We start from the raw sequence: 27,270 nt of genomic DNA, 5'->3' as shown, positions 1-27,270 counted from the left end.
CTTTCCCCATTCAAGTAGATAAGAACTGCTTTGGCATGACTGGAAATAGCCTCCCGAGAGTGTTCCAAACATGGCCGACAATGGACTGACTTGCTAGAATGACTTTGACGCTGCTGCATTCTGGACCATCTGCAGTGGCTTAATCGTGCTAACTGGTAGGTGTAAGGCATGCAGGTGTGAGTCTCTCCAGGTCAGTCATCTTGTGTGTTTTTATATAGGCTCCCATTCCTCAGGTTCCCTGACTGACTGAATAGATAACAGATGGCTTGGCAGTGATTGGTTGAGGCAACTGGAATTCGACTGAGCCAATGGAATGAAGAGACCTGGAGAACAAAACACACACACGCAGAGAAAAGAAAAACACAGAAACATAGACCTAGAGGGCGTAACACCGGCCAACAGAGCATTACAGTAGTCCAGTCTTGAGATGACCAGAGCTTGGACCAGGAACTGTGCAGCATATTCAGACAGGAAATGTCTGATTTTCCTGATGTTGTAAGCACGAACCTGCAAGACCAAGCTGTTGATGAGATGTGGGTGGTGAAGTTAAGCTGGTCATCTACCATCACTCTCAGGTTCGAGCTGTACTCAGAAAGCTGTTTTGAAAACAATGTTTATTTTTGAAATTCCATTTGGTGGCGTATAAATTACATATTTCTGCTTTAATTTATTCCGATTTTTAAAATAATAATAAAACATCATTGTGTCCAAAAAGGATGATTTTCATTACTGTATTTTGATAAAGAGAATGAGCTTTATATGCATTATGGTAATGAGAATTTGGAGGGAAATGTTTTTGTAATACTTTCACCTTTAATTCGCAAAGTTACAAAATATTAAAGACACTCCCTTCATCAGATTTCTGAAGCTCTGTAACACTATGCTTTAGCAGAAGAGGAGCTTTCATCATTATAATGTCATCATAAACTGTCAAGAGGAACCAATCTTCTGGTTTTACTTAAATATATATTCTCCTTTTGCATGATAGCTGAGCAACAGAAGGTGCGGATGTGAATGTAGCATGTTTTCAAGGCCAGTTATAATACTGAGTCCCATAAATGGTGAGCAGTTCAGACTGTTTATTCATCCAGATAAAGATAAAGACTGAGGTGTTGAACAACCTTGATGTGCAGAGCAACATTTCTATCAATATTCCTATTACTTTCTTTATCACACACACACACACACCCACACACACACACACACTTTCACTCACTTCAATACAACTGCCATCTCCATGACAACAGAGGCAAAGCTGAAAGAACACAGAGCACTGCAATAACAACAACATTACCAAATATAGAGTTCCTTTTGCTAAAAAAAAAAAAAAAGTAGACAGGAACCGACTCAGCAAAGGAGGAGGAGCTGCCGCTCATTACAGAATGAGATGCCTTGAAGTAGCAATCAAACAGACTGCAGGGTGTTACAACACCTTACGACATGCAATGCTTAAACAAGAAGGAGAAATTGATGAAAAATTAAATAAGGGATTAAAAAAAAGTGGAAAATATAAACTAAATAGTGAATACAGGTAAAATGGGACACTTTCTGATCATTTGCAATTGCCATTGTTTTTAGAATCCATTTAACTTGAATGCTAACCCATTCAAGTTTAGGATGAACTTAGCTGAATTTTAGTAATGGGAGAATATGGATATTAAGATCGATGATCAAGCTTAAAGGGATAGTTCAACCAAATCATACAGGTTTGTAAATGATGACAGAATGTTCTATTTTGGGTGAACTATCCCTTTAAGTGTTCCACGTTTCCAGCTGTCGCACTTTACCTGTATTCATCCTATTTAAAAGAGGAAATTAAATAGAAGAAAATAAAGAGCAAAAGAAAAGATAGGCTCTCTATTAAGTAGTTTGTATTCACTTCATGCTGTGTTTTCCCAAATCAAACACAAGGCACTACGATATTAGCATGATTAGTGTGAAAACTCCAAACTCAAGGGGCCGCTGCCATGAAATATGCAACATGCATCGTTAAGTTCGTCACTGTTTTATCAGTTGTGCTACATTTTGATTGCCAAAGGGATTCACTACTTCTAGCTGGATGCATGAAATGATCTTTTATTCCTGAGCTGCCAGAAAAAAGAGAATGCAGAATAATGTTGTGACCACAGGGCTTCAAGAGCTAATGGGAAGATTTCAACAAAAGACACACAGTACAAGGTCACCGATGAGTGTATGTGGGCTACACATTAGGTCATTCGCAGTGTGCGCACACACATACACAGTCGATCACACTGCCAATAAAACACTTCTTAATTTAATCACTCTCTTTCTCACATGTACACACCCACACACACTCGATAGGTCAATAAAAAGCGGAGAAGGATGCATCATGATGTCATGACACTCTTCAACAAATCACTCCAGTAGCACCCAACAGGTCATGTTTACTGCATCTCTCATGCACCACTGGCAAATTTGACTCTTTGGGTTAAAAATTCACAACTGTTATGCATGAAAACTAGCAGATTAGTGTCTCTGTACTATGTGAATTTAGTCCAATGGTTGCACTCCACGTCAAGAGGCATTTGGCGGCTTTGATTGTACAATCTACTACAGAATATCTCTCACTCTCATGATGTCTTCCAACAGATTTTGATTTTCATAGTAATGTCTGTCATTAAAATAGACAAAAGCTGTGTAGATGCTCAGTACAGACATGAAAACTGACAGTCCTAAATCTTTGAAAATTACGCAGCAAGATATTTCAAACAGAGACCGAAATTTCAACTCTTTAACAGTAGCTCAAGGGCTTGATGTTACATAACCGTCTGAGCAGCATTTCTCTACAATATATGGTTGTATACAGTACATTACCTGTTAAAAGTTTGGACACACTTACTTATTACTTTTTTTCTTAATTGTTCCTAATAAATCATAGAAACTATTAAATATCATGCATTATGGGAATAATTCAGTGACCAAAAACATTATCTCAACCAACTTTTCCAACAGTCTTGAAGGAGTTACCCTATATACTGTAAACGAGGCACTTGTTTGGCTGCTTTTCCTTCACACTTTGGTCCAATATTAAATTTTTTTAATGTTTTAAGTTTATTTTTGTAAAGAAATTTACACAGGTACAATTTATATTTGTCATTGCATTCATGCACAGTTGTGGACAAAAATATTGGCACCCTTGGTAAAACCATGAGCAAAGAAGGCTGTGAAATATATGTTTTTATTGTTTATCCTTTTGATCTTTCATTCAAAATATTCACAAAAATCTATCCTTTAATTGAACTAATTGAAGGGGAGGGGGGGGGGGGATCTCATAATTAAATAAATATTTTTCTCCAAAACACGTTTGCCACAATTATTGGCACCCCTAGAAATTCTTATGAGTAAAATATACCTGAGGTACATTCCCATTCATGTTTTAATTTTTTTTTTTAGTACACCTGGGTGACTAGGAACATGAAATTGTTCAGCCATGACTTCCTGTTTCACAAGGGTATAACATGAGGTAACACAATGGCTAAATATCCTTAGTCATCCATCACAATGGATAAGACCATAGATTATAGTTATGATGTGCGGCAAAAGGTCATAAGAAAATAGCTAAAGCACTGAAAATACCCATTTCCACAAACAGGGAAATAATTAAGAACTTCCAATCAGCTGGAGATGTTAAGAATCTGTTTGGGAGGACGTGTGTCTATATTGTCTCCATGCACAGTGAGTAGGATGGTTCAAGTGGCCAAAAATTCTCCAAAGATCACAGCTGGAGAATTGCACAAATTAGCTGGGTCTAGGGGTCAGAAAGTCTCCAAAACTACAATCAGACGTCACCTACATCACCACAAATTGTTTGGAAAGGTTTCAAGAAAAAAGCCTTTGCTCTCATCCAACAACAAACTCAAGCATCTTCAGTTTGCCAAACACTACTGGAACTTCAAATGGGATTGTGCTCTATTGTCAGATGAAACAAAAACAGAGCTTTTGGCAGCAAACACCAGAGATGGGTTTGGCACACACTGAGAGGTAGCCATATGGAAAAGTTCCTCATGCCCACGGTTAAATATGGTGGTGGATCTTTAATGTTGTGGGACTGTTTTTATGCCAGAGGTCCTGGATATCTTGTTCGGATACATGGCATCATGAACTCTAAAAAACCTGACTGCCTCTGCCAAAAAGCTTAAAATGGGCCCTGGTTGGATCTTCCAGCAAGACAATGATCCAAAACAAACATCAAAATCAACACAAAAATCAAGGTTTTGCCATGGCCATCCCAGTACCCTGACCTGAACCCCATAGAAAACATGTGGGGTGAACTGAAGAGGAGAGTCCACCAGCGTGGACCTTGGAATTTTAAGGATCTGGAGAGATTCTATATGGAGGAATGGTCTCAGATCCCTTGCCAGGTGTTCTCCAACCTCATTAGGCATTATAGGGGAAGACTCAGAGCTGTTATCTTGGCAAAGGGAGGTTACACAAAGTATTAAATAAATGGGTGCCAATAATTGTGCCACACATATATTTGACAAAAACATTTGTTTTATGATAAAACTTGTGTTGTGTTTGCAATTGTTTGATATCCATTAGAGCAGAGGTTCTTAACCTTTTTGCCAGTGCGACCCCCTTTTAAGAACGACAATGTATTGCGACCCCCCCCCCCCCCATCTTTATGAAAATATAGTTTTATAATATCAAACAACATCAATGTTTATGACTACTCACTCAGTGGGATGGTTGAGCTTGGATAGAGGATGCGAGGCGGTCCAGTCATGGCTGAGAAGGGCTGAGAAAAAGACGCAAACTATCTTCAACCGTCTGGCTCTATACTTGTTCTTTAGGTACACTAGCACTGAAAAACCAGTCTCACAGAGATAGGTCGATGCAGATGGGAGAAGATTTTCAAAGCAACGTCACTCAGTTCGCGGTGTTCGGCGTGCACGGGTATCCAAAAATCCGCCAGGGGCTTTTCTGTGAACCTCTGCTTCAAGGCCATGTATGTTGCCACGTCAACCAGTGACTCTTCCAATTCAGTTGCCATTCCTGTCAATGATGTCTCTGTACATCTGTTACAGACACGGCTTGATTTTCAGGGAAATACTCAAGGAACTGCATTTGCATGTCATTTAGGTGAGCCCCGATAACCGGCCGCAAGTTGGCTTTTAGCATGGTATTCCCGTTCAGAAAATCGTCCAGTAACGGGAAAGCATCAAAGATATCAATGTCCAAGCGTGTTCGCCATAATGACTTTGTTTTCTGATCCATGCTTCAATCTTATCAGAAAGAGTGAAGAGCGATGTATTTTTGCCCTGAAGTCCTGTGTTTAGATCATTAAGTCGGCTGAAAATGTCAGCTAGGTAGGCCAGAAGGGCAAGCCATTTTTCATCAAAAAATTTTGGAGTTAACGGGGAGTTTTTCTCCAAAAGAAGGATCCTCACCTCCTCTCAGAGCTCATCCAGTCGCCTGAGAACTTTTCCTCTGGAAAGCCACCGTACTTCACTATGGAACAGCAGCTGCTGGTGTTCTGCGCCCATCTCTTGACAGAGAACTTTGAAAAGTTGTGTGCTTGTTGTGCACGTTTTTATCGCGTTGACTGTGCAGACGGCTTCATCCATTACTTGTTTTAGATCGGGTGGCATTATCTTGGCCGCAAGAGCTTGTCTATGTATCATGCAATGCGTCCATACTGCAAGTGGAGCGACGGCCTGCACTTTTGTCACAAATCCACGGTGTTTACCGGTCATTGCCCGCGCACCATCAGAGCAAATTCCCACACAGTTCTTCCATTCAATGTCATGTTCACGTACAAATGAATCCAATGTGGCAAAAAGTTGCTCACCTGTTGCACGTTCGGGAAGAGGGCAACAGATCAGAAAATCCTCCTTAATTTGTCCTTCATGTACAAATCTGATGTAAACCAATACTTGTGCTTCTCCAGCAATATCAGTGCTCTTGTCAATTTGGAGAGAGAAAAAACTCGCTTGATTTAATTTTCATGATTATCTGCTCTTTCACATCTGTTTCCATTTACATAAGTTTTTCGGAGGGCATAACTGGCTTGTTTATGCTCCTCCACATTCCCGGAATTAAAAGCGGAGGTCTGCGCATCAAGTGCAGCGCGAACATCGCTATTAATCCAAGGTGTCTGGTTCAGGTAGATCCGTATTGTTTTGGTCGGAACAACATCCTCTACGCACTTTCTGATGAAACACGTTACACTATCAGTGTAAAGCTCGATGTTGTCATCAGAGGCGGACCGGAACATCTCCCAGTCCGCGTGATCAAAACAGTCTTGTAGCTTAGAATCTGATTGGTCTGACCAGCACTGGATCCTTCTGAGGGTGGGTGCTTCCTGTTTCAGTTTCTGCCTGTAAGCAGGCAGAAGCAGAATGGAAGAGTGGTCTGATTTGCCAAATGGTGGGTGGAGGAGGGATTTGTAGCCATCCCGGAAGGGAGAGTAGCAATGGTCCAAAACCCGGTTCCCTCATGTGTTGAAACGGATGTGTTGGTGGTATTTTGGTGCAATTGATTTAAAATTGGCTTTGTTAAAGTCCCCGGTCACAATGAATGCGGCCTCAGGGTGCGCGGTTTCCTGCTTGCTTATAATCCCATACAGTTCCTTGAGTGCCCGGTCTGTGTTGGCTTGTGGGGGGATGTACACAGCAGTGATAATGACCGCTGTGGATTCCCTCGGTAGTCAGAATGGTCGACACAGAAGCATGAGAAATTCCAGATCAGGAGAGCAGAAAGACTTGATAGAATGTGCGTTCCTCTGATCACTCCAGGATTTGTTGATCATAAAACATACACCACCTCCTCTGTTTTTACCTGAGAGATCTTTCGCTCTGTCCGCTCAGTGCACGGAGAACTCCACGGGTTCGATGTCTGAATCTGTAATCTCAGCAGGCATCCAAATTTCTGTTAGGCAGATAATGCAGCAGTCCCTCGTCTCTCGTTGGAAAGAGATCCGCGCTCTCAGCTAGCAGAGCTTGTTGTCCAGAGACTGAATATTTTGCCAGTAGAATACTGGGTAGCGGGGGTCGATTTGCGCAGCGTCTTACTCTGATGAAAACGCCAGCTCTGTTTCCCCTTTTCCTCCTGCGTTTCCGCGGTCAGGCTGTCCAGACAAAGGGCTCCGCTTGCGTGTTTGTAAACAGCGGGTTGGCATTGAGGTATTTAAAGTCCGGTTTTCGGTGTGTTATTGCAGAACCAATGTCCAAAATTGTTTGTCTGTCGTAGACAATAAGGCAAACAACATCCAGGACAAAAAAACATAGAATTGTAAACAAATTTTTCAAATTGCTTTTAGCGCAACACAGTGTACATTTCACTTTGGAACTGCCGTGATATGTGCAAGGAACCACGTAATATAATTTTGCTGAAATGTAGCTATAGTCACATATTTTTCAAGAGAAAAGTCTTGTTATATCTGTCAGTCAAGAAAAACACACAAGAAAGGGCAAGGAGCTTATCAGAGCCACTAACACTAAGCTAAATTAATCACAGTTGGGTCTAAACACAGATAAACCCTGTCCCACACACCAAAACTAAAGCATCTAGATATATGCATGCAAACCAGTACAAAAAAAAAAAAAAAAAAAAGAATGCAAAAGAAAAAATGGATTTCCTGTGGTTGTTTACACCATAAACCTATAAGGAAAGACTCAACAGGTTATTTTTCTGTTTTCTTGATCTGAATATCAGAGATATTTGCACAGTAATTTAAAGCACTAAATTTGCACCAAAAATGACAGAACAGGTTTTATAAATAAAAACAGATTTTACAGGTTTTTATTTTTGTAAATCTTTCACAAGCAACCAGAGAGAGAAGAGAGAGAGAGAGAGAGAGAGAGAGAGAGAGAGAGAGAGAGAGAGAGAGTTAAAAGAAATAAAGTACACACTTCACAGTGACTAAGGATATGCAGTCTTTGGCTCAACTGTTTTACAGTGTGTGTGTGTGTGTGAGAGTGTGTGTGTGTATGTACATAGCAAGCATGGAGGGGCTTTTCTGTCACCACTACAGTTTAAGAGTCCTCACTGTCCACACACAAGCACAAAAAACGACACATTTGCTGTGACTTTCTGGTTTACCACAAAGGTTAATTTGATTTTAACCAATTTAATTATGCATTGTCCTCTGCCAGGCTGATGTAAATCAAGAATCAACTCTTGACTGGAAAGCCATTTTTTTTTATTAAATCAGGCAAAAACACATTTTGCAGGTTTAAAACAAAATCTCTATTCTAAAACCTGGATGCATACTCAAAGCAATGCATTATGGGATTATATTCCAGGAATCACCACAAAAGATAAATGTGATGCTGCCTTTAGGGCCATTCACAATGAAAGAGTTTTTACATCTGTCTGTGCTGTTTTTCAATTGTTTTCTATGTAAACAGCCTTTGACCGTTGTGCCATGTCTGTCTGTTTTATCAAGGCCTTGCACAGGAGTGTCAAATTTTTTAGACACCATGTAAAGTTCCAGCATTTTAGCAAATTAATGTTTTGGAAAATGAAGAAGAATAGAACAGAATAGAATCTTTATTTGCCAGGGTCAGTGGAATTATTTAAGCAACTTACAGTGTGATACGCTGCCACATTTTAGCCCTCACAGATGTCCTCGTCCATAGACATTCAGTATAATTTTCAGTTCATTTTTAGAAATCTGCCTAATGTAAGAGCAGATATAAAGTTTTTAGCTATTTGGGGATTAAAGCACCAGTGATTGATGCATAAGAGACATTTGTATTTCATGTCTAACAGAAATCATATTTAACTTTGTGATTCTGTTGGTAATCATTTGAACTGTGGTATTAGGGCAACAAAACAAAAAACTGTACAGTCACATTCCTGAGAATGAGAGCTTTCATTTGATATATGATTTAAGTGCTATTTGAAACACTTTATTCATTTTAATATTTCTACCCCATTACCTCCAGGTGGCACTTATTTTCAACATATTTTTGGCCTTATTTTGTTATTTTATGTAACATAAATTCAGAAGTGTTAGTTATCTATGAAAAGTTCAGATTCTAACCTTTCAAACGATACCACATATATATCCACCTATGTATCCAGGGACTTAAACATATTAAGCATAGACTACTTTCGCAACATAGTGCCCCCTTTTGGACCTGCCAGCGAATCCACAGAGCTGAGGATGGAAAGTTTCCCTGGAGCAAGGTTAAGCATCATGCTCAATAATGACAGCTCAATAATTCTTCTTTTTGGGGTTTGAACCTTCAATCTTTCTTTCCAGTCCAGGTCATTAACTACCAGGCTACACCTCCCTGACATGTAATTCATATAGGCACACATGAATGGCCACTTTATCAACGGCGCCTTAAGTTAGAATTTAGATGTACAGTATTTAAAGGGGATTTAAAATCTCTCCCTGAGGGACTGAGAGGCACACCTGAATGGAGCTCATGATTATCAGGCGTGACTAGATTCCTCTGGGCTAGTACATCACAGAAAAGAGGATCTGGATTGGCCCATTAATGTGCTGGAGCTCTCATCAGCTCTGATAGCAGCTCACTTCAGCTGTGATGACACGTCTGTGTGAGGGTACTAGAGGTCAGACGATAGTGTATTTTGCAGATACCGATAAAACCCCAAATGCAGTTAGTTGTTTAACCACAATCCCAATAATAATCAGAAAAAATGAAGATTTGGTTCATAATGCAATAAACAAGCCTAAAACACACTGAGCACTCTTATTTTGAAATTACGGAGACTTGGCTAAGCTGAAATGCTCTATAGTTAAGATATAACATTCAATTTAGAACACTTGATTATCTAATCAAAATAACAAAATATGAATTAAACTGAGGATAAAAATATTGATGAATATTGTCAATGATGACAGATTTACCCCCACGAGGTGTTAGTGATTGTTTTTATTTCACCTCTAGAAGCTGCTGTTATACTATAGAATCAAGCCGTTCAAACTGTTCAATCCTCCAGCGCCAGCCACAGAGGAACACGGAGAAATAATAATTTTTTTTTAAATATCGGCATAGATTTTTGTCAATAACCGATTGTTCCAAAAAAGCAACTATAGTCACCGATTAATACCTCTAGAGGGTACATTGTTAATATAGACTGCTGTGTCTTATGGGTCTGGCGCGATTATTTAATAATCGTCTGATCGTGGTTATCTGATCTAACTGTGCTTATTTAAGATAACCACGATTATTGTGGACTTCAAATTCCAATCACATTTTAATGCCCAAATAATGAAATTTTAAGCAAACAGATGAATGCCATCAACACGGCTTTTGTATGGCATTCAGCTGCACTCTGAGCATCACGGAGCCGCACTGCAGACGAGCAGAGCAGCTCCCGTCTCAATCAATATGATGCGCACCATCAGCAGAGGATTACGCCAAACTCCCGTGAAAATATAAACAAACAAATATAAACTTTGATAGTGAACGCAAAGCGCTCTGGCTTCACTTTAAACGACTGTGTAATAACTAACACAGTGACAGTGATATTTCTGTGGAGTGATAAAATGATGAAACGAAATCTCAAAGGTGGCGCCAAGGAACCGTGCCTTGTCGGCCTCTCCCATCTCGACCAGGTTGAGCCAAAGGTGGACATCGCCCGCACTTCATGACAAATAAGGGATTGTGGGTTTAATTAAAGAGCATTCAAATAACGTGTGAAAGTAAAGAAATTAGGACAGAAATATTTTACTACTCCATAATATAATATAAAATAATATTAGTTCATATAAATATAATACAAATATATATTTCAAATTATATATTTTTTACAAAAAAATTTAAATATATATTTTCTAATATGTTCCAAAAACAACAGTGCAAATGTAAAATTGACCAAAACTAAAGGTAACCAAAAAGAGAGACATATTTTTAAGTATTTAAAAATATATTGATATGTAAAACATTATTGTTCATGTCATTCATAAGTTTTTTAAGCCTTTAAAGGAAATCGCATATCCCTATTTTATTATTTGATTTATTATTATATATATTTGAAGTAAAATATGTAAAACTGACTTCTTGAGGTGTATGAAGCACATATGCACCTAAAGAAATATGATCATTTATATGAGAATTAATCGTGAAAGCCCTAAAACAGACAATTAATCATCATAATAGCAATTATTTGTTTGACAATTAATCGTCAGTCAAATGTCATAATCGTGACAGCCCTAGTGTTACATATGCAGGATTTTTCATAAATAGTGCCTCGTGTCTCATGGACAATCAGATGTAATTTTGCACAAAGATGTGCGTGTATTGAGCTGTGAGTGGATTGGAAGTTTTAATAATACATTTTTTTTTTTTTTTTTTTTTTTAAGTCATAAGTTAAACAGATAAGCATTATCTTACAGCAACCAGAGACTGAAACCGATCGTGCCATGATTTAAGGCTGATCTTTTTTTGAATTGCAGCACGTACAAAATCACACATACCCTGCTACCGTAATGAATGAGCCCTTGCTCAGCCCTCGACGCATAACATTGTGGAGTTGTTGGCAATCCTAAGCATTGGTCAGACATGCTGTAATTCAGATGGATATGCCGGTTTGTTTTAAAAATGTGTATGAATTAAATGTGTATGAATATTAAGGTGCCCATTTTCAAGAGTCATTACGGTAGTAATTTTGACTCGCTGTATGGTTAGACACGGAGGAGACAAAGGTACTTCAAACCAGAAGTGTAGTCTAGCATACACAAACACTCACCGTATGACCAAGTATATTTCTAAGGATTTTTGCCTGATAAATTTCCAGATTTTGAATGACCGTGGGAGCCCTAAACTACCATGGTCCATGAAAGGATACATGTCCATATAATATAGTAGAGTACATACATTACAAATTAATCAAAGCACCAAAGTACAGTATTACTATCTGATACTATCACTTTCCCATGATACCACTGTAAAATAAGTGACTGAAATCTGAAATGACCAATAAATATGCATTAAAAAAGTGTGAGAGACAATAGTTCCCTATCTGTCACTCACTCGACGTTGTGTCGATATAGTGACACTAGGGGTCACTCTTGGGAGCCCGAAACACCTCTGGTCTTTGAAAAAAGGCCAATGAAAATTGGCGGATGGTATTTGCATACCACTCCCCCGAACATACGGGTATAAAAGGAGCTGGTATGCTGGTTTTCAGATTTTCTCTTCGGAGTAGAACGGTCGATGCTCACTGAGCTGTATTCCCACGGCTGTTCATTCACCTCTGCTGGATCTGACGGTGCATTTCAGCGGCTTCTCCCCCTCTGCACTGGTGCACTGCAGAGAACGCCCCTGGGCGCTTCGGCAGAAATAAGAGTATATTCTAAAAAAAGAGTATATTTCTCTAAAAGAGCGACACACTCGGAACGTCTTTTTAAAGACGAGGCATTAAATATGCCTTTCCGTTTGTGTGTTATTCCTGGTTGCGCTTGTTATCTCTCGCCTTCTGATGTTCATGATCGCTGTCTTTCGTGTCTGGGCGCTTCCCACAGGGAGACAGCGTTCATGGATGGGTCACGTACTCATTGCGAGAACATGTCCATTGCAACGATGTGGTCGCGGCTTACCTTTTTAAGAAAGCAAGCCACCCCAGCAGCTCCCCGCCTTGGTCCTTCTATCACGGCGAGTTCAACCTCTTATTCGGAGCCCGCAAAGATGATGAGCTCTCGAGCACAGCATCGGAGAGCGGGCTTGTCCAGTCGGACGCGGAAGCCTCAGCTGGGCTCCTCCCCTCGGGTGCGGTTGCCCAGTCACAGGCTGACGCGGAGATGACGGACATGCTTTCCCGGGCAGCCACGAGCGTCGGGCTAGAGTGGAACCCTCAGCTCTCCCCTGAACCCTCACGGCTCAATGATTGGTTCCTGGGCTCGTGGTGCTGCTCACAGCCACACCCTGCCCCAGTTCCTTTCTTCCCGGAAGTGCATAAGGAGCTGACAAGGTCGTGGGAGGCACCTTTTACTGCCTGGTCCTGATCTTTCAGCTCCCCCGCCCTCACTACCCTCGATGGTGGGGCGGCCAAGCGCTATTCAGCGATTCCCCCTGGTGGATAAGGCACTCACGCTGCACCTATGCCTGCAGATTGCTGCCACCTGGCGTGGGCGCCCAAAGCTCCCGTCCAAGGCCTGTAGGTTTACGTCGTCCCTGACGGCCAAAGCCTACGGTACCACTTGACAAACTGCCTCCGCCCTGCATGCCATGGCTCTCCTGCAAGTCAACCAAGCCAAGGCACTAAAGGAACTGCACGAGGGTAGTTCTGCCCCGGGATTTATGCAGGAGCTGTGCTCGGCGACTGACCTCACTCTCCGGACGACGAAGGTCACAGCGCGGTCTCTCGGGCGGACGATGTCCACCTTTGGCTCAACCTGGTCGAGATGGGAGAGGCCGACAAGGCACGGTTCCTTGGCGCCCCCGTTTCCCAGGTTGGCCTGTTCGGCGACACCATCGAGGACTTTGCCCAGCAGTTCTCGCTGGTGAAGCAGCAGACGGAGGCTATCCAGCACATCCTGCCCCAGCGCGGTTCAAGATCCCACATCCCATCTGCTCATCACCAAGGGCGCCCCCCTGCGGTGACTGCACCGACTCCGCCTCAGCCCACCCCTGCGGCCCAGCCCCGGCGTGGAGCCCACTGCAGGAAGCACCTCGGTGAAGGGCGAGAACGCTGCTACCTTGCACACGGAAATCGCTTCCCTCCTACGGAAGGGTGCGATAGAGCCTGTCCCTCCAGCCGAGATGAAACGGGGTTTTACAGCCCCTACTTCATTGTACCGAAGAAAGGTGGTGGGTTGCGGCAAATCTTGGACCTACGAGTACTGAACCGGGCTTTGCACAGACTCCTGTTCAAGATGCTGACGCAAAAACTCATTCTAGCGAGCATTGAAGGATGCGTACTTTCAGTGGACCCTTCCTGCCTTCGAGGGTCAGGCTTATCAGTACAAGGTCCTCCATTTCGGCCTGTCCTTGTCCCCTCACGTCTTCACAAAGGTCGCAGAGGCAACCTTTGCCCCGTTAAGGGAAGTGGGCACTCGCATCCTTAACTATCTCAACGATTGGCTAATCCTAGCTCACTCTCGGGATGTGTTGTGTGCACGCAGGGACCTGGTGCTCTCGCACCTTAGCCGACTAGGGCTTCGGGTCAACTGGGTAAAGAGCAAGCTCCTCCCGGTTCAGAGCATCTCTTTTCTCGGTTTGGAGTTGAACTCAGTTTCGATGACGGCGCACCTCACGAACGAGCGCGCACAGTCAGTGCTGACCTGTTTGAAGGTGTTCAGACAGAAGACAGCGGTTCCACTGAAACTGTTTCAGAGGCTCCTGGGGCATATGGCATCCTCAGCGGTGGCCACTCCGCTCGGGTTGATGCATATGAGACCGCTTCAGCACCGGCTCCAGACTCGAGTCCCGAGATGGGCATGGCGCTGTGGGAAACATCACGTGGCCATCACGCCGGTCTGTCACCGCCTCTTCAGCCCTTGGACCGACCTCACATTCCTACGGGCAGGCGTTCCCCTAGAGCAGGTCTCCAGGCGCGTCGTGGTTACGACAGACGCCTCCAAAACGGGCTGGGGCGCTGTATGCAATGGGCACGCAGCTGCTGGCTCCTGGATGGGCCCACGGCTACGTTGGCACATCAACTGCCTCGAGTTGCTGGCAATTCTGCTCACCCTGCGGAGGTTTCGGCCGTTGATCCAGGGCAAGCATGTGTTAGTTCGGACAAACAACACAGCAACGGTGGCATACATCAACCGTCAAGGCAGTTTACGCTCCTGTTGTATGTCACAACTCGCCCGCAATCTCCTCCTCTGGAGTCAGCAGCACCTTAAGTCACTGCGAGCCACTCACATCCCAGGCGACCTCAACACTGCAGCGGACGCGCTGTCACAGCAGGTTACCCTCAGGGGAGAGTGGAGACCTCAGGTGGTCCAGCTGATTTAGAGTCGATTCGGGCAGGCACAGGACCTGTTCGCTTCCCAAGAATCCTCCCACTGCCCACTCTGGTACGCCCTGACCGAGGCACCTCTCGGTATAGATGCGCTGGCATACAGCTGGCCCCCTGGACTACGCAAATATGCGTTTCCCCCAGTGATCCTACTTGCCCTGACCCTGTGCAAGGTCAGGGAGGACGAGGAGCAGGTCGTCTTGGTAGCACCCTACTGGCCCACCCAGACGTGGTTCTCGGACCTCACGCTCCTCACGACAGCCCCCCCCCCCCCCGGCGAATTCCCCTGAGGAAGGACCTTCTTCCTCAGGGACGGGGCACCATCTGGTACCCGTGACCAGACCTCTGGAATCTCTGTGTCTGGCCCCTGGCCGGGATGTGGAAGACTTAAGTGGCCTACCACCCGCGGTGGTAGACACGATCACTCAGGCTAGGGCCCCCTCTATGAGGCGCCTGTGTGCCTTGAAGTGGCATCTGTTCGCTAAGTGGTGTTCTTCCTGACGCGAAGACCCCCAGAGGTGCGCAGTTGGATCGGTGCTTTCCTTTCTGCAGGAGAGGTTGGAGGGCGGCTGTCCCCCCCCCCCCCACCTTGAAGGTATATGTAGCCGCTATGGCGGCACACCACGACACAGTGGACGGTAAGTCCTTAGGGAAGCACGACCTGATCATCAGGTTCCTGAGAGGCGCCAGGAGGTTGAATCCCTTCAGACCGTGCCTCATTCCCTCATGAGACCTCTCTGTAGTTCTTCAGGGTCTACGGAGAGCCCTCTTTGAGCCCCTGCAGTCAGCTGAGCTTAAGGCACTCTGTTTGAAGACTGCCCTCTGGACTGCACTCACTTCCATCAAGAGGGTAGAGACCTGCAAGCGTTCTCTGTCAGCGAAACGTGCCTGGAGTTCGGTCCGGGCTACTCTCAAATGATCCTGAGACCCCAATCGGGCTATGTGCCAAAGGTTCCAACAACCCCTTTTAGGGATCAGGTGGTGAACCTGCAAGCGCTGCCCCAGGAGGAGGCAGACCCAGCCCTGACGTTGCTGTGTCCGGTGCGTGCTTTACGCATCTATTTGGATTGCACGCAGAGCTTTAGAGTCTCTGAGTAGCTCTTTGTCTGCTTTGGTGCACAGCGGAAAGGAAGCGCTGTCTCCAAGCAAAGGATCACCCGCTGGGTCATTGATGCCATAACAATGGCATATCACACCCAGGACGTGCCGCCCCTGGCAGGGCTACGAGCCCATTCTACCAGGAGTATGGCAGCCTCCTGGGCCTTGACCAATGGCGCCTCTCTAACAGACATTTGCAGAGCAGCGGGCTGGGCAACACCCAACACCTTTGCGAGGTTCTACAATCTCCGGGTGGAACCAGTTTCGTCCCGTGTAGTGGCAGGCACAAGCAGGTAAGTCCGGGACAGCTGGCCGGGTGTATTGCTTGCGCATAGCGCCTTTCACCTCCCCTGAGCTGAAGACATGCACTGTTGACTCCCAATAGTGTTCACAAACTGTGTTCCCTGGATGATTTCCTCCGAGCCCTGTGGCAGATGAGTTTGCGGAGAAACTCGTTGCTGGCTCAGTACATGTGCTAACTAAGCCCTGTACTGGGGTAGGTGCTCCGCATGTGTTGGTTCCCCATAGGTAACCCCATGTGACATATATCTTCCGCTAATTCGTTTCCCTGTTGGTAAACTGCATCTTCTTTGGGCAGAGGCCCCTCTGCCCCAGTCACCATGTTTGTAGAAACTCCTCCACCGTAGGGTAGGACCTACCATGGGACTTCTCCACATGACATACTTCTGACAAAGCTCGGCAAGACCATGTGACGTATTTCCACTAAAATACCCCCCCCCCTCTCTGGGCGGGGTGTGGTCTCCATGGTGTCTTCCCCTTGGGAGGGACACCCCCCGACATAGACCTGGTGGCCCCAGTCAGTTAACTCTTTTTTTTGGGGGGAGAGGAAAAAAAAAGAAGAGGATAAGAGACCACGACTGGGCTAGCCTGTCTCTATCTTTTGGGCAGTTGACTTGTCCTCGAAGGGCCGTTCGACACTCACAACAGTGTTGGGGGAGGTTACGTGTCGGCCTGGTGCGCTGGCTACGAGACATACAGTGGTCTGCCCATCACACACCGCCAGTACACGTAACACAGTTCAGCCAGTTGTGGCGTTTCTTATAGGGACCCATAGTGTCACTACATCGACACAACGTCGAGTGAGTGATAGATAGGGAATGTCCTGGTAATCTCCGTTCCCTGATGGAAGGACTGAGACATTGTGTCCCTCCTGCCACAACGCTGGACTACCCGTTGAAATGGCCGGGACCTTGTATCGGCTCCTCAGCACAAAACCTGAATGAGTGGTTGCATACCAGCTCCTTTTATACCCGTATGTTCGGGGGAGTGGTATGCAAATACCACTCGCAATTTTCATTGGCCTTTTTTCAAAGACCAGAGGTGTTTCGGGCTCCCAAGAGTGACCCCTAGTGTCACTACATCGACACAATGTCTCATTCCCTCCATCAGGGAACGGAGGTTACGCAAGTAACCAGGACATTTTGTTTTTCCAGTCACTCTCTATCTCACCACATGAGTGATTCACCACCAGTTGAAGATGGACTGCACTTTGCAGCACTAAAGCACAGTTTGATGTTACAGAAAAGGAAATAAATCTTTATGAAAGCTCACAACACACATCTTATCCCTGGCTGGGACTTTGTGGAGTTGTACAGCATTGTGTTGTTGGAGACAGTGGGAGAGAATGTGCACAGTTGTGTCTCTTTCTAATCCTGTGGGTGCTCAGCACGCAGGCAGCACGGACCGACAGAGGGTCAACGCAGATAAACGAGGGATTGTTGCAGACCGAAAAGAGGACAAACATGACTCTGGCAGGACATACAGAGTGCTCTGAAAAGGACGAAAAAGGAGCCTTTGCTACACTCGTCTAACAGAATAACAAGAAACAAACTGAGAGAGCAGGATACCAGCAGGGAGAAAGAGAAAGGGACAGATTATCAAGAGAGAGACTACATATACAGTTTACAAATATGCCACACTTACAAATGTATGAATTTCATTGCATTAGATACAAAATATCAAACCAAGCGCAAACCATCTGCAAACAAATGATGCTTAAACTTTTTTCTGAACCAGCCTTTTAACAAACCTGTTACTGACAAATGTTTTGCTTGAAAAGCGTGCTTATTTCTTAAAAATAAATGAAAATTAGTTTTATAATGCAAAGACATGCATACATGTTTAATTGTGGCTTTTAAGTGTCCAAACACATTTTGTAGCTTGGTATTACTACACTGTGACAGATGATAATCAAATAAAAACCTTCAAGATAGAAGAAATTAGGGCAGCACAGGACAATCACATTTCAAAGGGAAACTATCCCGCCGAGCATGTGCTAATTTATAACAGCCGCATAAATGAAGATAAGGAATGCTGAGTATCTCCACTCAGCTCTTTGTGGGTGTGTGTGCCTGTGTGTGCGACTCCCACACGCAGATGCTCTGATGGTTACAGCCAGACTCAGGTTTATCTTAAAGAGCAAAATTAACCTTGAGTGCAGAACAACATGATAGACTGAACAACTTCACGTGTGCATGTGTGTACCTGGGGGCGTATGACTCTCTCGATGTTCCTCAGGGCCGTATCAGGTGAAGGAGGCGAGAAGTCAGGAGTCAGACCTGTTGAGTCATCACCATGGTTACCTCGCTCTGCATCACCGGCCAACACATGTGAGAAGTGACCTTCAGAGGGACAAAAGACAGAATAAAATTAAAAGTGCTGCATACATTAAAAACAAAGAGCTTGAGGTGACTGCCAAAACGGAATTGGTGCGATAAATGTATTTCCACCATCGATTCAAAAGTCATCTGCATAAAGCGCTACTTCCAGTGCAGCCAGGGAGGGAAAGGGCTTACAGAAAGAAACTAAATCATGCAGAAATTCAATGAATGCAAATCTAGCAATAGCCACAAAAGACTATGAAGGAACCCTGTGTTTTCAGTGCTAATGAAATGGCTGTATATTGAGCTTCTAATGCAGAGACTTTGCACCATTACCCTTAACACACACTTCGAGAGACACACAGAAGTGAACCACCTCATTTTGTGTGTTTATTAGTTTTTGCCATCATATTTCCTAAATGCTGTCTTTTCTGTATATGTTGGATCAGTAGCTCCTTAGATTTGTAAATAATTGTTTCTCATGAATTGCTTCTACATTATACTTTTTAAAGGAGCACACTTGGTAAGATGCGGCCTGCTGTCGATAATTTCGACTGAAAACAAACAAGCAAAAACATGTAGACAGAAATCCACTTACAACACAAATGCACGCTAATTGCCCCACAGATTTCCAATGTAAGTGTTGGTCTTCAAATATATATCTCTAAATAGCAATTTACATAAGCTATTTCTTAAGGTTTAAGTTAGGGATGTCCCGATACCATTTTTTTGAGAACGAGTACCAATCATTTCTTTTTGATACTCACCGATACCAAGTCCGATACCTGTATTTTATTTTATTTTTCTGAACTCCATATCAACAGATTATTTCGATTTTATCATCAAAATGGCGTTTAAATAAATAAATAAATACTTTTATCGAATGAAAATATAACAATTAATTTTCAACAATCAGTCGTATTATTTTTTCTCACAGCACAATCCAAAATACAGCATTGGAGTTATATTTTGTCAAATAAAGTGCTGCATAACAGAGAATCACAGATGTGCGATATTGCTTAAATATAATACAGTTACTATTCATTTATTATTAGTAGTAGTAGTGGTAGTAGTAGTAGCAGTAGTAATGCAGTGAATATTGCATAACTTTACAATAGTGATATTTTTCTGTCATACTTTTTATCATTTAAATTGAGCTTTTATTTTGACTGAGCTTTTATTTTGAAGTGTTTCTGTGTGATGATGGTAGCTTTTCAGTCCAAAAAAGCCGGGTGCTATGTGACTCAAAGTGATTATTAAACTGCAAAAGCCTTCTATTTAATTAAATAAGTATGTACTCTGTATGTGCCTCGCGCTACAATGTATTTGCGCTCTGTTCACTGTCATCTGCAACAAACAGAGCGCTCGATGCTCATGACGGTGTTTCCCAGCATGAGCCAAAGAGGAGCTTAAAGGTACATGCAGTCAGTGTTGGCACAACACTGTCTCCGCACATTCACTAGTTCTCTGCTCACATTTGAAGCGAGCTGCACATGCATAGTAAACTATATATTTATCTCATTAAATTGCAGCTTTTGCAGTTAAATAATCTTACTAGGAATTAACATGATTAGAATTTGTGTGTGGATTGTGTATGTAATGACATTTGTACATCAGATGGTAACGGTTTTTGGTATCAGTGCATTTTTACAAGCACGAGTACGAATAAATGATTGTGGCATCAGACCCAGTTCTGATACCAGTATCGGGACATTCCGAGTTTAAGTTAAAGGAATAGTTTACCCAAAAATCATTTACTCACCCTTATGCCATCCCAGATGTGTCTGACATTCTTTCTTCTGCTGAACACAAAAAAATATTCAGCTCTGTAGGTCCATAAAATGCAAGTGAATGGTGACCAACACTTTGAAGGTACAAAAAGCACATAAAGGCAGCATGAAAGTAATCCATAAGACTCCAGTGGTTAAATCTATGTCATCTGAAGCGATCCAAACTCCTTTTTCACATTAAATCTTGACATCTTCGGTCTACTTGGTATGATTTGCATGCATCAAGCACTAGGAAATGTAATTAAGCAAGTCGTACAGTGAAAAAGGAGTTACATTTTGGTCCGTTCTCACCCCAAATCGATTGGATTGCTTCAGAAAACATGTATTAAACCACTGGAGTTTTACGGATTACCTTTACACTGCCTTTATGTGTTTTTTGGAGCTTCAAAGTTTTGGTCACCATTCACTTGCTTTATATGGACCTACAGATTGGAGACATTCTTCTAAAAATCTTCATTTGTGTTAAGCAAAAGAATGAAAGTCATACACATCTGGGATGGCATGAGGATGAGTAAATGATGAGAGAATTTTCATTTTTGGGTGAACTATCCTTTTAAGTGTGAATAAATCTTAATAACATAAGTGGCTTCTGTATAACAGCTATTCATGGCTGTTGGAAATGTATCATATGTACCCTCTTCCCTGCTTTAATGTAAGTGTAACTCACTATAATATGTAATTAATCCTTCATACTAAATATTAAATAATTTAATTTATAATAACTTATTTAATTTCTAATTAAAATTGTAATTTCTAATTAAAATGATGCTTTTAACATGTATTTCATCAACATTAACATCAAAATAAGAGATCATGTTTGTATATTGGGAAAGAAATGACACTAACAAAATGTACTAAAAAGTACAATGGTACTACCATGATGAAAAGCATATGAATTATACAATTATTCAATACCATGGCAGAGATCAAAATAACATGGTATTACCATACGATACCATCACTGTACCACACTACCACCACAGCACTTTTGTGTAAGGGAAGATTGACCTGTACAATTCTTTAACCTGTGAATTCAGATAAAATATTATCTGTAATGAAATCTCATACATCATGTGTGAGTGTATGTTTTTGGCTCCGAGGCATGCAGTCTAAAAATAGCACATTTACTGTATACATTCACACACACACACACATGCTTGCTGCAGTGTAGGAGTGAGATAGTTTTATTGTCTGAACAGATTTCCCCAGAGTGGGATCACTCTCTGTGAACGAGGGATGAAACAGAGGCAAAGAGAGAGAGAGAGAGAGAGAGAGCAGAACGAGTTGCTGGGTGGGATACATCTGACTCCTCCACCAAATCAGTAAGATAAATGCTTTCCATCAATCACAGAAACACACACAAACATAAGAGAGATAGAGAGCTCTTAGTGTGTGAAAGCCATGCTGTTGAAAAAAATGTAACTCCATCCCTTTAAGTGGATTCTCTGCTTCTCTGGCCCTGCATGAAGAAATGCAGGAACAGTACGGCATGATTTCATTAGTTTTAAAAGAGTGATTTCCAGTGAGTCAATAAGCCCTAGGGCATCTATTAAGACAAAAGCGGAGACATACATTTATTCAAACACCCCCCTCATGCTTTCCCTCCTTTTTTCAAATCTGTTAAAAGACAGGAGTGACAACATTTGCCATAGCCAAATCACTGGAGACTTAACACAGTTTCGCTGTATTCTGCTGCATAAGCAATTAAGAATTGTTTTCAGATAATATGCTTCTGAATTCATTTTTATTTATATGTTGAATGTTTTTTCTTGTTTTTAAGCTTAACTCTCACATTTTGTTAGCTTTATGCTTCAAACTAGAACAAATTGCCAATGGATTTATACTGTATATTCTTAATATATTATACTATTTTAAAGTAAGTTAAAAAGTTAATTTATCTTAAGGATGTTCCGATTTGTGGTAACACTTTACAATAAGGTTTTATTTTTAGCATTAGTTAACTACATTAGTAATATGAACTAACAGTTAACAATACTTTTCAGCACTTATTAATCTAGGTCAATTTCAACAAATAATACTAAATTTTTTAAATTCAAAGTTGTATTTGTTAACATAGTTCATTCATTCTGAACTAACATGAACAAACAATGAGCAATTTTATCTTTATAAATGAACAAACAAATGCTGTAAAAATACATTGTTAGTTCATGATACTTAATGCATTTAATGCATTTATCACAGGAGAAAATTGCATATGTTTTTATTTATTGTCAAGGCACTTTTAGGTAAATTACCCCCTTATGTTTCTAATCTTTTAACCAATCGTACAAATAGTTACTGCATGAGATCTACAACTCAAATTCAGCTGAAAGTCCCAAGGGTACATTCTGAATTTGGTAAAACTGCTTTTTTTTTTATGCTCCTTGGGCATGGAATGAATTGCAAAATATAATCAATTTAGATATAGTTCCCTCTTTTGCAAACTGTTTTAAAGGAAACTTGTAATTGTTTTTATTGATCTGAGTATATCAACTGTAGTTTTTTTTTGTATTTTTTTTTTTTTTTTGTATATGTATTTGTAGTATTTGTTATCTTTTTAATTTTATTGTGAAACGTATACGTGCTGCCGTCTTGACCAGGACTCTCTGGAAGAAGAGATTGTATTATCTCAATGGGACCTTCCTGGTTAAATAAAAGATATAAATAAATAAATAAATGAAATAAATGTTAATAAATAGAGCATTACTGTAAAGTGTTACCAGATGTTTTTATTGAGAGAATATATATATATATATATATATATATATATATATATATATATATATATATATATATATATATATATATATACACAGTACTGTGCAAAAGTTTTAGGCACTTGTGAAAAACTTTCAAAGTGAGGATTTCTTAAAAAAATAATGACATAAATAGTTTTCATTAATCAATTAACGTCATACAAAGTACAGTAATCAGAAAAGGAGCTAAATCAATATTTGGTGTGAACACTTTTGCCTTCAAAACATCACCAATTCTCACCAGGTCACCTGGACACAGTTTTTCTTGGTTGTTGGCAGATATGATGTTCCAAGCTTCTTGGAGAATTCACCACAGTTCTTTTATTTATTTAAGCTGTCTCAATTACTTCTGTCTCTTCATATGATCCCAGTCTGACCCGATGTTCAGTGGGGGGGCTCTGTGAGGGCCATGCCATCTGTTGCAGGGCTCCCTGTTCTTCTATTCTATTCTATTCTATTTGCAAAAGGAATGTTTGGGAGTCTAAAATTTATATTTCCTATTGACACTGAAGTAGCAGATATAAATAACCTTAAGACAAATGTTTTTGTGAAACATCTTATGTGCCTAAGACTTTTGCACAGTACTGTATATATATATATATATATATATATATATATATATATATATATATATATATATATATATACACTATATATATATATACACACACACACACACACACATTTCAGTGTAAATTTGACCAAACAAGGTGACATCAAGGCAAAATTGGTAAAATTATTCATAATCTAACTAAATATAATTTTTTTTATATTATATTTATATATATATAATTTATTTGAAAAAAATCTAAAAACTTTTCTTTTAGTGTTTGACAGAGGGTCTGTAGTCACTATAATATAAAAACTATAGAAGCCTATGGTACTGTATGTCCTCATTTAGCTAGATAAATGTGTGCACTGTACTCTCTCTCTGTGTGTGTGTGTGTGTGTGTGTGTGTGTGTGTGTGTGTGTGTGTGTGTGTGTGTGTAGGATACAGAAAAAGAGAGCCAATAAACTAAGAGGCATCCACTGCTAATTTTATACAGTGGATGTGTGTTTGTGGCTTTGCATACATGCTAGACATGAAACACAACAAACCACTACTGTAGCTCAGAGATAAAACGCTTTCTATCCTGAATATATCAGAATTCACCTCACAACATCAATATGAAGGTCTGTTAACCAACCCAACCCAACATGTGTAAGCCGTATTGCCCTTGACACTGACAATAAGAGTAAGTAATTATATGAGAAAATTGTTTCTGTATTCAGTATTCACACAGAGCCAACTAATAAATTACAGAAACACTATTAAGTCAGTCAGGTCCACATGGACACACATTTACCCTAACACGCGCACACACGCGCGCACACACACACACACACACACACACACAAGTGTCATGAATACTGAGGAGCTCCATTCCTCTGGTATGCAAATTGTAACAGAATATTCATGAGCCACTAAACTGAGCTGTGTTAATAATTGAAACAAAAAGGCAGACTTGATTGTAGCTTGCACACAAGTTTATGTTTGTAGTTTTTTCCTCCAACGACGTGCCACCAAAAACAATGTTAGCGAGAGATCAAAACACTCCTCACTGAGGGGATTGAACGTGTGTGTGTTTGAGAAAGACAGAGAAAGCAGACCCTAACGTAGCTGCTGGGAATGAGTTTGACTCTGTCAAAACTGCTGGCAGCTGTTTTTGTGATAAAAGCGGGTGGTTCTGTGACTACGGCAAAGGCTCAGTGGGGCCTGACCCTGTTGGTAATGGGCAGGATGCTGCGGATGAACTCCACTCGCATTTGACTCTTTCTGACATTAGCCATTAACCTCTCTGAGCCGTAGTGCTGAGGGAGAAATGAGACATGTAGGAGCCATGGGTACACTGAGTCTTTGAGAACACAGTTGCTAAAAGATTTGCAGGGTCATTTCTCGATGGATATCCAGATATTTCTTAAGCAGTTTTGGTGACATATCTACATTACTAAATTCAGTAATGCAGCTGCATGTAATGCAGTTAAAATTGTAATGTTAGTATTAATGAGTTCTGGTTGTTTGGATTGAATTGGTTTGAATGAATAGATGGATGGACAGATGGATGGACAGATGAATAGATGGAACTGTGGATGGATGGAAGGATGGACGGACAGACGGAAAGACTGATGGATGGATAAACAGATGGACAGATAGATGAATGGACAAACGGATGGATGGACGGACTGACTGACTGATGGATGGATGGATGAACGGACAAACAGATGGACGAACAGACTGACTGAAGGATGGATGAATGGACATACTAATGGTGGGATGAAAAGACGGACAGATGGATGGACAGACAGACTGATGGATGGACGGATGGACAGATGAAAAGATGGAATTGTGGATGGATGGATGGACGGATGGACTGACTGATAGATGGATGGAAAGATTCATGGATGAATGGACAAATGGATGGAGGGACGGACTGATGGAAGGATGAACAGACCGATGGATGGATGGATGGACGAATGAATGGACTGACTGACTGACGGATGAACGAACGGACTGATGGATGGATGAACGGACAAACAGATGGGTGGACTGACTGATGGATGAATGAATGGATGGACGGACAGACTGACTGATGGATGGATGAACAGACAAACGGATGGGCAGACAAACTGACTGATGGATGTATGAACGGATGGACAGATAGACGGATAGATGGATTGATAGATGGACAGAATTATGGAATGAATGAATGAATGAATAAATAAATAAATGAGTGAATGGAAGGAGGAACATATGGATGATAGATGGATGGAATTATGGATGAATGGATGAATGAATGGATGTATGAATGGATAGATACAGTACATGGATGGATAGAATTATGGATGAATGAATGAATGAATGGACAGATGGATGGATGGATGGATGGACAAACAGACAGATGGATGGATGAACAGATGGATGGAAAATGGATGAATGAAGTTATGGGTGGAATTATGGATGAATAAATTAACACATGGACAAATGAATAATTGGAAGGTCGGCTGAACAGACAAAATAAACTTAGGCATTCATCTAAAACAAAATTTTCTAGGAATGACAACACACCCCACAAAAAGAGTGACTAACTGAACTACCAAAATTTTTTCATTGGTTTAGGGGGGAAAAAAATGCAAACTCTAAAATCCCTCTCACACTCAAAGGCCATTCCTCACTAGCACTTCCTCACTATCTCCTCAGGAGGGAGTCTCTTCCCTGTGCATAATTGTGTCCCTATAGATCCAAGAAGGAAGCGGTCAGGGAAGCCATGGAAATTAACCATGACTTCAGTGCTGAGGCTGCGTTCCAGTTAAAATTTGTATGCCCCTTCCTCTCTAACTTCCCTCTAATGAACTTACATGTACGCAATTGCTTATGTTGCATGGGTGCCCACTACTGGTGAAAACCTGTGTAATGGGTTTAAATGGAAAGGTCTAAGCCCTTCATCACTTCACCTGCTTGGAAACTTTATTTTCCCAATTTTAAATGTATGTTGAACTTCATTTAAAATAAAAACAGTAAAGCCTTTGAAGCCTGTCAACCACACCCACTGAGTCTTTCTTCATGCACCTCGCCACACTAGTCAATGTCAAATATACAGCTGCAGGGAGGATTTAGCCCTAATGAGAAATACGTATTTGTACAAAAGCTTAAAAGAAGAACAGATAGTAAAGACAGATTTGCTTAAGTATGATAAGTGAAGTGGGTACAACCAGACCGGGCTGGAGATAACTAATCTGAGGCCACACGGGGGAAAAAAACAAAAGTCTTACATTTAGCTCAACACATGTGACCATAATTGAACACGTGTCGAGTACCACATTCAAGTTAAAAAAGGTAGAGAGGACAAAAGGACAGAGAAGATAGAGACAGAAAAGAGGTTTGCAGAGATAAATAAAGAGGAAGAGACAGAGAAAAGCAGCTGTAACAGGACTTATGCTAAACAAAATGCACTCCTTGACTCTTTTCACCCAAATCCTGTTTGTTTGCTTTTTTTGGCAAGCTGTCACTTAATTAATCCTCACCAAATCCCACAGCGGACAGACACACAGTCAGACAG

The 27,270-nt window shown here is 41.6% G+C and overlaps 1 protein-coding gene across 6 annotated transcripts in view; it reads right to left on the bottom strand.

Annotated features, from left to right (window-relative positions):
* anks1b (ankyrin repeat and sterile alpha motif domain containing 1B) overlaps positions 1-27,270 on the bottom strand; it is a 240,466-nt gene that overhangs the window by 103,613 nt on the left and 109,583 nt on the right. For all 6 annotated transcript variants that reach the window (XM_051687944.1, XM_051687947.1, XM_051687950.1 and 3 more), the window contains one exon: positions 18,511-18,647. In XM_051687944.1, the coding sequence (XP_051543904.1) occupies positions 18,511-18,647 (137 nt within the window). The remainder of the gene's footprint in view (positions 1-18,510; positions 18,648-27,270) is intronic.

Source organism: Myxocyprinus asiaticus, chromosome 45 (genome assembly GCF_019703515.2).
Source record: "Myxocyprinus asiaticus isolate MX2 ecotype Aquarium Trade chromosome 45, UBuf_Myxa_2, whole genome shotgun sequence".
Lineage (NCBI taxonomy): Eukaryota > Metazoa > Chordata > Actinopteri > Cypriniformes > Catostomidae > Myxocyprinus > Myxocyprinus asiaticus.
The sequence above is the reverse complement of the archived record's forward strand: the minus strand, read 5'-3'. Positions and strand labels throughout refer to the sequence as shown.